The sequence below is a fragment of the Delphinapterus leucas genome, chromosome 2 (genome assembly GCF_059928025.1).
Source record: "Delphinapterus leucas isolate spDelLeu-1000000601 "Yukka" chromosome 2, BTC_Dleu_Yukka2, whole genome shotgun sequence".
NCBI lineage: Eukaryota > Metazoa > Chordata > Mammalia > Artiodactyla > Monodontidae > Delphinapterus > Delphinapterus leucas.
In genome coordinates this window covers 114,660,244-114,672,844 of record NC_143130.1, presented here as the reverse complement: position 1 = coordinate 114,672,844, position 12,601 = coordinate 114,660,244, and the positions used below count along the sequence as shown (strand labels likewise).

Here is a 12,601-nt window from a genome sequence, read left to right as displayed (position 1 = left end):
TTTTTTTGACTTTGTCTCTTTGTATTTTTTAGTGGTTGCTTTAGGGATTGCAGTTAACTCAGAGTTAACGTTTAACCATTTAAAATGAAATGATGAAGGCTTACAACTATGTAGATTCCTTTATCCCTGTGTTACAGTTGTCATATGTATTGTCTACATATGTTGAAAACCTCAAGAGACAATGTTGTAATTTTTGCTTTCAGCAGTTTAATAGGGGGAAAATAATCTATTATATTTACCCAGATATTTATCATTTCTGTTGTTCTTCCTTCATTCCTGAAGTTCCATGTATCTCCCTGTTGTCATTTCCTTTCATCTTGAAGAACTTTCTTTAGCATTTCTTTTAGGAGAAGTCTTTTGGTGGTGAGTTCTCTTAGTTTTCCTTCATCTGAGAATGTATTTTACTTTCATGCTGTGAAGATATTTTTGCTGGATATAGAATTGTGTAGTGCCAGTTCTTTTCAGCATTTTAAAGATGTTGTTCCACTATCTTCTGGCTTTTATGGTTTCTGATGAGAAATCTGCATTCATTCTAATCTTTGTTTCTTTGTGTTGTTTTTCTTCTTTCTGCTTTCAAGATCTTTTTTTCTCTACCTTTGATTTTTTGCAGTTTGATTGTGATTTGTCTGTACATGGTTGTCTTTGAATTTGTCTTATTTCAGGTTTAATGAGCTTCTTAAATCTGTATGTCTTTCACCAAATACAGAAAGTTCCTTCAAATCTGTATTCTATACCAATTTTTTTCTCATTCTGGGACTCCAGTGGCACAAATGTTACTTTTTGATATGCTCCCTCAGATCCCTAAGAATCTGTTCCCCTTTTTCCCCCCAGTTTTTTTCCCTGTGTTCTTCAGACTGAATAATTTTTGTCGATCTGTTTTCAGATTCACAAACTCTTTATCTGTCATCTTCATTCTGCTCTTGAGCCCATCCAGTGAAGTATTCTTTTCCCCACAAACTGTTTTTTCATTTCTAAAATTTTCAGTTGATTCCTTTCATACTTTGTATTTTTCTGTTGAAGACTTCTGTTTCCAATCATTTCAAGAATGTTCACATTCAGGAATGTTCGTGGAGTATAGTTATAATAGCTGATTTAGAGTCCTCTCTGATAATTTTAACAACTAGGTTGTCTCAGGCTTATATGTGTTGACTGTCTTCTTTCTTGAATTGGATAGATCATATTGTATTGATTTTTTGTGTGTTTCAGGTTGTTTTGGATTTTATCCAAGACATTTGGAATATTATATTGTGAGACTCTGGGTTTTATAAAAACCCTCTGGAGAATGTTGATTTTGTTGTTTTCTTTTGCATGCAGTCAACCTGGTTAAATTTAGACTGCAAGCTCTGTCTTGCTCTCTGTGGGTGGTGGTTCCAATGTCAGTGGTTTCAAAGCCTTTGTTATGGTGTTTGGGTCTACTTTGTGCATGTGTCACTCAGTTTAGTCTGGGACTTGGGTGGTGGATTATGTCATAGTGCAGTTGTCAAAGTGTTTGCTATTGTTTTTTATCTTTGTCTTCCATATATTCAGAGGTGGGCTCAGAACTTGTGTCAGGGATCATTTTTCTAGCTCCTTTTTCTCTGAGATTTCCCCCACATCTTTCAGCTACCAGGAACCCTTTTTACTAGTGTTCTAGCTAGAAAACTGGGGATCTCTTGAAGTTTTAACCACATTTCCCCCACTCCCCACCCATTCTTCAACCCCCTTGTGCTGTCATATACTTTCTGGGACTGGGACTGCCCTCAGTGTGAAAGTAGTAAGAGAAAAGACAGAAAACAAAATAGCATGATTCCTTTCATGCTCTTTTGGCTATAGGGGCTCCTTTTCTTAGTTCCCAGTTCTCCCAGGGCCTTAGATGCTTGTGCCACCTCTACTGCACTGTGCATGTATCACTCAGAGTTTTGTTAGGGGCTTTCACCTGGGTCTGGCCTTGAGGCCAGACTGGGAGGAAGATACCCCAGGAATTTCTCTTCATACCCTCTGGCTCACAGAGGCCCCTTTTCTTGGTCCTCTCAGAGTTCTTTTGTACCCCCCTGCTACGTGCTTTCGGGAGTTGGCCTGTCCAGGGATCAAAGCTGGAAAAGAAAGGAGGAAAGGAAAAATGCCCTTGTAACTCATTTCCAACATGGGTCATTATGTTTTGACTTCCTTCCCCAATCCATCTGCTGTTGTCTAGCTTACTTCGGTTAACAGATTTTAAGTTTATTTTGGGGAGTTATGAAATAGGTTTGTTTCAGAAATTTAGAAAAGTCAGAAATCTAGAGAATGAAAATTATAATTGCACCATCTAGAAATAAGCCATTTTAACTTTTTGCTCTAGTTTCTTTGCATATTTTTATGTGATAAACACCAAAATGGATATATTTTTCCCTTTTTCTTTCTTTCTTTATTTATTTTCGGCTGTGTTGGGTCTTCATTGCTGTGTGTGGGCTTTCTCTAGTTGTGGCAAGCGGGACTACTCTTTGCTGTGGTGCACGGGCTTCTCATTGCAGTGGCTTCTCTTGTTGCAGAGCACGGGCTCTAGGCGTGTGGGCTTCAGTAGTGGTATCACGCGGGCTCAGTAGTTGTGTCACATGGGCTTAGTTGCTCCACGGCATGTGGAATCTTCCCGGACCAGGGCTCAAACCTGTGTCCCCAGCATTGGCAGGTGATTCTTAACTACTGCACCACCAGGGAAGTCCCCCTTTTCTTTATGTATTTGTATCATTAGTTCTTAGTAAACAGCTTTTAAAAACCTGCATAATCTGCCATACGGATGTGTCATATGCTTAATTATACCCTTGTTATTAGATATATAGGTTATGCAACAATGAGCATCTTTGTACATGCATTTTTGCCTGATGGTATGTTTTTTTGTACTGCTGACTTCAAAATTACATGTAAGAGGAAACCAAAGTTTGCTTATCTGTTTGGATTAATAATATTTAATTGTTTTTAGAAGCCTGACAAAATATGTTCATATATAATTACCTTCTCATGAGTAATTTCAAAGTGGAACTGCTATTGGTAGCAGACCTTGTGGTTTTTGATTGTTTTGAACTTTACAGTTGATTGCAGGAGAATCTAATTGAAGATAATGTTACAAGTTTTTATTCCCTGGAGGATTGAAGGAGTAGGTTAGTGAATTTTTTTTAATAAATTTATTTATGTATGTATTTATTTATTTTTGGCTGCGTTGGGTCGTCATTGCTGCACGTGGGCGTTCTTTAGTTGCGTTGAGCGGGGGCTGCTCTTCTTTTGGTGTGCAGGCTTCTCATGGCGGTGGCTTCTTGTTGCGGAGCACGGGCTCTAGGTGCGTGGGCTTCAGTGGTTGTGGCTTATTGGCTCTAGAATGCAGGCTCAGTAGTTGTGGCGCACGGGCTTAGTTGCTCCGCGGTATGTGGGATCTTCCCGGACCAGGGCTCCAACCCATGTCCCCTGCATTGGCAGGCAGGTTCTTAACCACTGCACCACCAGGGAAGCCCCTGATTTTTATCTTTTAAGAGAAATCGGAATGGAAATTTTATAAGTTTATTTATTTTATTTATTTTTGGCTGCGTTGGGTCTTTGTTGCTGCATGCGAGCTTTCTCTAGTTGCAGTGAGTGGGGGCTACTCTTCGTTGCAGCGCCCGGGCTTCTCATTGCAGTGGCTTCTCTTGTTGTGGAGCATGGGCTCTAGGCACGCGGGCTTCAGTAGTTGTGGCTCGTGGGCTCTGAGTGCAGGCTCAGTAGTTGTGGTACACGGGCTTATCTGCTCTGCAGCGTGTGGGATCTTCCTGGACCAGGGCTCAAACCCGTGTCCTCTGCATTGCCAGGCAGACTCTCAACCACTGTTCCAGCAGGGAAGTCCCCCAGAATGGAAATTTTAAAATAATGTTAATATATTCCCAGTTTGGTAGTTTAATTAATTTATTTTGTATCTGCCTTAAGTACATGTTCATACAGAAATAAAGTCTGTATTGGAAATACAGAAATAAAATGTGAGTGTTGAATTTGGGGGGGAGTTATTTATGACTTTTGCTGTTCTAATCAGAGATTTTGTATATCCTGAAGTATTTGTCTATGTATATGTATATGTATACATCTTTAGATTATTTTTGTTTTCTTGGTGGAGGTTTGAATATTCTGTGTTTCATTTTTAAAGTTTATTAAATTCTCTCATAGCCAGCCAAATTTTATGAAATAAAGTTTAAAAAAAATATTTATCAATTTAGCACAAATGTAAAGGTAATATCATTTTTAGTGGCCTAGGAGTGGGGTAATAGGTACTCTAAAATGCTTCTGATGGGAGTATACAGTGGTATAGCCTCTTTAGAAGTCAGTTCGATAATATCTGTCAAACCAAAAAATGTACTCACAGAAATACTTCTGAAGGGACTTCCCTGGTGGTGCAGTGGTTAAGGATCCGCCTGCCAATGCAGGGGACATGGGTTCAAGCCCTGCTCCGGGAAGATCCCGCATGCTGCAGAGCAACTAAGCCTGTTTGCCACAACTACTGAGCTTGTGCTCTAGAGCCCGCGAATCACAACTATTGAGCCCGCATGCCACAACTACTGAAGCCTGCGTGCCTAGAGCCCCTGCTCCGCAACAAAGAGAAGCCACCAAAATGAGAAGCCTGCACACTGCAACAAAGAGTAGCCCCCACTCGCCGCAACTAGAGAAAGCCCACACATAGCAGTGAAGACCCAATGCAGCCAAATAAATTAAATTTAAATAAAGAAAGAAAGAAAGAAAAGAAATACTCAAAATCTTTCCTTCATAAATACTGGTACAGATGTGCAAAGATATACTCCCAATATTGTTCACTGCAGGACTGCTTCAAGTAGTAAAAAAACTGGAAACCATCTAAATGGTTAACAGTGTATGGCTATTCATTATATTGGCTATTATGTAGACATTAGAAAGATTGAACTAGACCTATTCATATTAATGTGGGAAGGTGGTCACAACATATTGATTAAAGAAACGAGCAAGTTATAGGATGGTATTTGTAGTGTGATCCTACTTGTAAATAACAAAAGCTTGATGACCAGGCACTGGAATCATCTGATGACTTGTTCTCTCACATGCACTTGAATACTGGCTTTTAGTTGCATTTGTTAGAACATCTACTGGCCTTGCCATGTGGCTAATTGAGCTTCCTTACAGCATGGTGGTTGTGTTCTAAGAGCAAGAGTCCTAAGAGAATCCAGTAGAATTGAGTTTATGTCAGAAGTCACAAAGTGGTAACTTTCACTGTAATCATAAACCTGCCTGGAAACGTAAACCCTCTCAGTAGAAAGAATATCAAAGTCACCTTGTAAAAAAGAATTTATGGATATGTGGGATGGGAAATAATGTGGATATCGTTAGAAAATACAATCTGCCACAGTATATAATTCTTCAAGCCTCCATCCTTTGCATATACTCTTCTCCTTACTTAGAAGACAGGAGCTTGTCTGCTTGGCAGACTTCTACCCTATGGTTTATGGAGCATCTTTTATGTGCTAAACACTATATTTTATATACTTTATCCCAAGTTCTTGCAATAACTCTTCAAGGCAGAGAATACCTTGATTTAACTCAAACTTCTTCCTTCTTTTGTGAGGTCTTCCTTTCCCCAAATCCCCTGAGCTGAGCTTTCCGTCTCACACCTTTTTTTTTTAATTGAAGTATAGTTGATGTGCAATATTACAAAATTTATAAGTGTACAACATAGGGATTCACAATTTTAAAGGTTACACTCAATTTATAGTTACTATAAAATATTGGCTATATTCCCTGTGCTGTACAGTATAGCCTTGTAGCTTATTTATGTTACACATCATAGTTTGTACCTCTTAATCCCCTATCCCTATCTTGCCCCTTCCCCCTTCCTTCTCCCAACTGGTAACTACTAATTTGTTCTCTATATCTGTGAGTCTCTTTCTTTTTTGTTAGATTTACTAGTTTTATTTTTTAGATTCCACGTATAAGTGGTATAATACAGTATTTGTGTTTCTCTGACTTATTTCACTTAGCATAATACCCTGCAAGTCCATCCATTTTATTACAAATGGCAAAATTTCATTCTTTTCTTATGGTGAGTAGTATTCCATTGTGTGTGTGTGTGTGTGTGTGTGTATTACATGTTCTTTATCCTTTCTTCTCTTGATGGACACTTCAGTTGCTTCTATATCTTGGCAGTTGTAAATAATGCTGCTGTGAACATTGGGCCACATGTATCTTTTCAAATTACTTTTTTTGTTTTTGTTTTGCATATATACCCAGGTGTGGAAATTGCTGGGTTACATGGTAGTTCTATTTTTAGATTTTTGAGAAACCTTTATACTGTTTTCCACAGTGACTGCACCAATTTACATTCCTACCAACAATGTTCAAGGGTCCCCTTTTCTCCACATCCTCATCAACATTTGTTATTTGTGTTCTTTTTGATGATAGCCATTCTGACAGGTGTGAGGTGGTATCTCATTGTTGTTGACTAGCATTTCTCTGATGATTAATGATGTTGAGCGTCTTGTCATGTGCCTGTTGACCATCTACATGTCCTCTTTGGAAAAATGTCTATTCAGGTCTTCTGCCCATATTTTTAATCAGGTTGGATTTTTTTGTTTTTTTTTTTTATTTTTTATTAGTTTTGGCTGCGTCGTGTCTTCATTGCTGCCCATGGGCTTTCTCTAATTGCAGCGAGCAGGGGCTTCTCTTGCTGTGGAGCACGTGCTCTAGGCGTGCAGTCTTCAGTAGTTGCAGCATGCAGGCTTCATTAGTTGTGGCTTTCTGGCTCTAAAGCACAGGCTCAGTAGTTGTGGCACTCGGGCTTAGTTGCTCCGAGGCATGTGGGATCTTCCCCAATCAGGGTCGAATCCATGTCCCCTGCATTAGCAGGCACATCCTTAACCACTGTGCCACCAGGGAAGTCCCAGTCAGGTTGGTTTTTATTTGGATGTTGAGTTGTATGAGCTGTTTATATATTTTGGATATTAAGCTCCCCCCCAAAAAAACTTTTAATGAAACTCCTTCTTTCAGGTTTTTATTACAGCACTTATTATATTTATTTTTACTTACTTAAATTATATGTCTCTCTACTAAACTGAATTTTTTGAAACTGGGATTATTTTCATGTATTCATTTATCAAATATTTGAGTGTCCACTAGATAACAAGTACTGGACTTGGTTGTAGGAGAACAGAGATAGATAAGGTACAGACCTTGCTATCAAGTAGCTCATGTTTTCATGGATGAGACAGATAAATGGGAAAATATAGTTTGACAGATGCTTCTGATAGATGGGTTTCACTGAATGTTCTGAAACCACCCAAGAGGAACATAACTGAGAATGCGTGGTGAGGTTTGTCTAAGGCAGGCTTCCAAGAGAAGGTACTCTCTGACCTGAGTGTTCCTAACATTTTTTACATTTAATTTTAAAAGTTTCCTTGAAAAAGGAATACAAGTGAAAAAGAGGAGAAGGGGCTAAATGTTTCTTGCAGAGGGGACCTGTTCAAGGCCACGAAGATCTGGAAAGTCTAGTGAGAGATTCTAGTTGGAATTTAATTAAGATATTAAACAGATTTAGGAGGTAGAACCATCAAGATTAGGTGTTGATTTTTGTATTTTAGAAACAGGAGTTTGGAAGAATTTTATGATTTTTACTTGAGTGGTTGGATGGCAGGTTAGAGAATAAATAGTATGGTTTTTGGTAGGGAAACTTTGTTTAGTTTTGGCAGGTTGTGTTTGATGGTTCATGAAACATCTCTAGGTATGACAGATGAGTAAAGGAGGCAGTTGGGTCTGTAATTCTGGGCTTCAAGAGAGCAGTTTAGACTAGAGTCTAGATTTGGTGTTTTGCTTTCTATGAGAAATGAGAGATAAAAGTGGATGCACTTTTTTGTGTTGTGGGAAGGTGTGGGGCAGGGGAAGGAGACCTAATGGGGGTTGGTCTAGGATGAAGGCATGTGTGTAGAGGGGTGGAGACATATTAGTGAGGGGTTGGGCATGGGGGTGGAGAGGCAGATCAGTAGGGGAGCTGATGGAATTCTTTTTTGTTTGGTTTCTCTTTCCATAAGCAAAAAAGTTCTTACTTTTTCTTGGTATCATTCATTCAACAAATAAAACTTGAGTATCTTCCCATACGCAGAGAACCCTGTTGGGTGCTGTGTGAAATACATCTCTGTTCCTGAGGAGCTTACAGATTTTTAGGAGAGAGTTACAGTGGACAACAAAAAATGAAATATAAATATAAATTGTCAAAGTAAATTAAGACAAAAAACAGGAGTCCTGTTTTGAGTAGTTAGTAAAGATAAGCCTGAAGCTGAGGAGGTAACATTTAGGCTGACAGAAGGATGACAAAAAACCGGCCATGGGAAGAGTTGGGGGAAAAGCATTTTAGGCAGAGGGATCAGCACACACATTAGCATCTTTATGTATCTTTATCTTTCTATCAGTCTGTTGAAAACCATGAGTTCATACCAGTACCCCCAGTTCCAATCTAACACCACAGGGTTCATTCTAGTTTTCTCTTTTCTGTGTTTCCAACTCCAGTCCAGTGAGATATCTGGCTCCCATTATCCTCAATATATTTATTAATTTGATCACTTCCCTTGTCTGTGTCAGTTGCCCATTACTGGGGCATTCCCCTTCATAGACGCCCTCTTTATGTTGCTCATGCTCTTACACCTTATTCCAGACTGATCTTCTCCCTCTAGAAATACTTTCCTCAACACTAGTGCTAAACCTGTCTCTTAATGTGAATGTCTAAGTGGCTATTTCAGTAGTTCAGACAAGAGTTTGAAGTTAGCTTAGATTACGTTTGTAAAAGATGTGGAGAGAAGTGGACAGACTTACGATATATTTTAGAGGGAAAATTGGTGGGATTTAACTAATGGATTGGATGTGTAATGTGAGGAAAATGGGGGGGGGAAACTGAGGATGATTCTCAGGTTTCTGGGTTTCTGGATTGTTGTGATATTTACAAAGGCAGTGGTTTGGAGGTGGAGGCACATTTGTTTTGAATATGCTCATTTTAGGATGCCTGTGATAATTCTAAATGGAGATAGTGATAGTGATTTAGTTGGTCTGGGGTAGAGATAACATTTTGGGAGTTTTCATGGTATGTGGATGAGATTTATAGCTATGGTGTATGAACAAAGGGAATAGATGAGATGAGATAGAGAAGAGAAGGGAGTTTAGGACTGAGGCTAGAATGGAAAACTAAGGGAGTCATTAAGCCAAGAGAAAATTGAAGAAAAGGTGTGAGATACTCATTGCAGACACTGGAAGAAATGTAGCAGAATTATTGGGCATTGTGTTTATTTAATATTGGTGATCACAGATTTATAATGAGTTTTCTTGATTATGTAAATTAGTTTCTTAGTTAATCTCTGTTGACATGGATACAGACCTGGGGAAGTTGTGGCTGTGGTTGTAGTCCAGGACGAAGGGCAAGGAACGCGAGGGTCTTGTTCCTAGAAGATAGGCAAGTGCTTCCTGAATAGCCATGAAGCTCAAGTTGAATTTAAAGGCCCAGTTGAAGTATCTATCAACACAGGGTTTCTTTGAAAATGATTCTAGGAAATTGTTACTAACCAACAAGTGAAAAGACAGTTTTATGGTCTTATAAATGTTTATATCACAGTGACTGTCTTAAAGCAGGTTATCCAGCAGAGTATGTTAAGCAACAACACTTGTTAGTAATTTGTTTTAGTTGCAATATGAACTTTCAAGTAATATAACTATAGTTCTTTCAATTATTCTGTACTTTTCAGAATTCATTAATTACTATTGATGTGTTTTTCTCTACTTTTTTTGCTCAATTTATAGTTAATTTGTATTGTTGAGATTTTTGTAAATTGCTTTGGTTCTAAGTTGAAAAATTAAGTGAATATGCCTAAAATACCTTCTCATGGTTTTAAAAGTAACTCAAGAGCTAGAAAAACAAAAATTTTTTCCTGTCTAATAGCCAAAAGTTACAACAGATGTTTTGTAGCATACCTTTAAAAAGTTCACAAAGCAGGTTTTCATTATACCTGACATAAAATAAGCTCTTTTAAAATATGTATGCAGGATATTTTTATTTTTCTCTTAGAAATAAAATTGATCACAGTTAACAGCTGAGATCCTATGTTTAGAACTTCTTTCTTTGTGGTTTTTTTTTTTTTTTTTTCATTGGCCCCTTAGCCATACTTGTTCAGGAGATTCATCACATTTTAGGGAACACAGCAGGGATCATAGTTATTCCCCAAATAAGCAGATACCACATTTCCCCATGAATTATAGATAGTTATACTGAACATTTCTCTTAGATTTTGTGTTTTGATGTCCAGTTTTTGTACTGTATAAGATAGATGGATATTTTCTTATTTTTAATATAAATCATATGGTAGATCCATTCTTGTCTTTTGATGTGAGGACTGTCAACTTCAAAATTTTGTTCTTTTTTCAAAAGCTACTGTTTTCTAAGGCAAAAAACGTTATTTTTAAGAGTGTGTTTTTCCTCAGTAGTATTAACACTTTTACAATCTTATCTCTTTGGTTTACTAACATATTGCCAATGTAGAGAGCAGCAAAAATGCTTTAAGATTCTGATATGCTCGTCAGTCTTCTGATCTTACCTGAGAACTATCAGACTATCTCCATAACCCAATCTTAAAGCATTTCCTCCTCAGAAAATTTATAGTGACTATGTGACCTAGGTTGCCAGTGATGCTGGCTAATAAAAACCACCTGTGTTTAATCAGTGACTGGTCAGTCACTGAATGCAAGAGGTCTTCTAAAATCTTTGATAATATTCCTGCCGCTGGACCCCTTAAGTGAACATCATTCAAGCAGATAATAAAGGTTAGAGTTACTTTGACGTTCACACATTACAGATATTTTTTAAAAGCTACTGAAGATATGTGCACACTAAAAATTGGAGGAAAAATAATTCCACCGAAACGTTGAGAGTCCAGCAAGCCCTCTGTATCCCTCCACGTATCCTCTGTATCTGTACCATTTAATATAAGGAACTTGAGCATCCACAGATTTTGGTATCCACAGGGGGCCCTGAAATCTTTCCTCCTTGAACACTGAGGGATGACTGTAGTGCCTTTTGTGTTATCTGTAGCTCATTTGAAGTTTAGTCTGTGCAGATAAGTTAAAGTATTTGATGACATATAACTGAGATCTCTACTAAATTAAATTATGCTCTTTTATAATTTAAGTGTTGATAAAATATTGATTAAAAAATGCAAAATGTTCTTTTGATAAAACTGTCATGCAGGTTTATATAGCAGGTATTAGCTATTCATAGGAGGGAAAGGGAGCTAACGTTAATTAGTTGAATATGGCGCCAAGGTACTGAGCTAAGTGTTTAATGTATATAATTTCATTTAATCTTCATAACATCCATGTAAAGTAGATATTGTTTAGATACTATCTTTACTTTACAAATCAGGACCAGAAATGCTACATAGCTGTTGTTCTATGTATTACTCTGGTCTGTTAAACCCCAAATCAGCATTTGTTCCCATACAACATGAATTGAACAATGTCCCTGGCATTCAGGAACTCTTAATGTAAGTAAGGAAATAAAATGATACATTAAACAATGTGGGAACTGTTTTTACGAGGCTTTAGGAACATGTGAAAATACCACCTCACTATTTGGGGAGGTTAGGGAAGGTTTTACAGAGTTGATGTTTGAGCTGAGCTTAGTATTGAATAGCAATTTTTTTTGAACATGGTTTCATGTTAATTCTACTTTAAACTGTTTACAACTTTATATTTTCAGCAATGATGAAATTAGCCTGTGATTATTATTATGGAAGCAAAAGCAATATGAGAAGTATTACCTAATATATATGCAGAAGCAGTATCGAGCATGATGTATCATGATATAGTTTTTATTATCTGTTACTTTGGTGACTTTTTGATGTTAAGAATTTAGTAATCCTAGGTGAAATATGATTTCTTTCACTACAGATGTCCTCCTCGCACTTTCTTACCAGCCCTCTGCAAAATTTTTCTTGACGAAAGTGCTCCAGACAATGTGCTAGAGGTGACAGCCCGTGCCATAACATACTACCTGGACGTATCTGCGGAATGCACCCGAAGGATTGTTGGGGTAGATGGAGCTATAAAAGCACTTTGCAATCGTTTGGTTGTAGTCGAACTTAACAACAGGACAAGCAGAGACTTAGCTGAACAATGTGTAAAGGTAAGTCTTAATTATTTATTGGCCCATTTGAAGATCACTTAGTAAAAAATGTATTTTGAAAAAAAAAAAAAAATTCTTTCCGTGGTTGAAAACAATGGAAGTCACAGTCCTCATGTACCAAAGGAGATCCCATATGGCTTGGGAAAAGAAATCTTATCTTTGAAGGAAACTTGTAGGTCACTGATAATGCTTTTCTGTGTTGCCTCAGTGCTCTTTGGTTTCTGGTAGCCACTAACACTTTGAGATAGGTTATTTGTGTTGCCTCAGTGCTCTTTGGTTTCTGGTAGCCACTAACACTTTGAGATAGGTTATTTGTGTTGTCTCAGTGCTCTTTGGTTTCTGGTAGCCACTAACACTTTGAGATAGGCTATTTCTGTTCTTATCCAAAATGATTTTGTATGCATGCAGTAACAACAGGAACCATGACAACTAACACTGACCACCAATGCCAGG

The 12,601-nt window shown here is 37.8% G+C and overlaps 1 protein-coding gene across 12 annotated transcripts in view; it reads left to right on the top strand.

Moving 5' to 3' along the window:
• Positions 1-12,601, top strand: part of HECTD1 (HECT domain E3 ubiquitin protein ligase 1) — a 102,421-nt gene that overhangs the window by 11,743 nt on the left and 78,077 nt on the right. For 11 of the 12 annotated variants that reach the window (XR_016392157.1, XM_089907552.1, XM_089907558.1 and 8 more), the window contains exon 3: positions 11,914-12,148. Coding sequence is in view for 10 of the 12 variants with exons in the window: in XM_089907552.1 (XP_089763678.1) it covers positions 11,914-12,148 (235 nt within the window). In the remaining 2 variants the exon portion in view is untranslated. Of the gene's footprint in view, positions 1-11,913; positions 12,149-12,601 lie in introns of those variants that run through there. The other variant, XM_089907554.1, reaches the window with a different exon arrangement.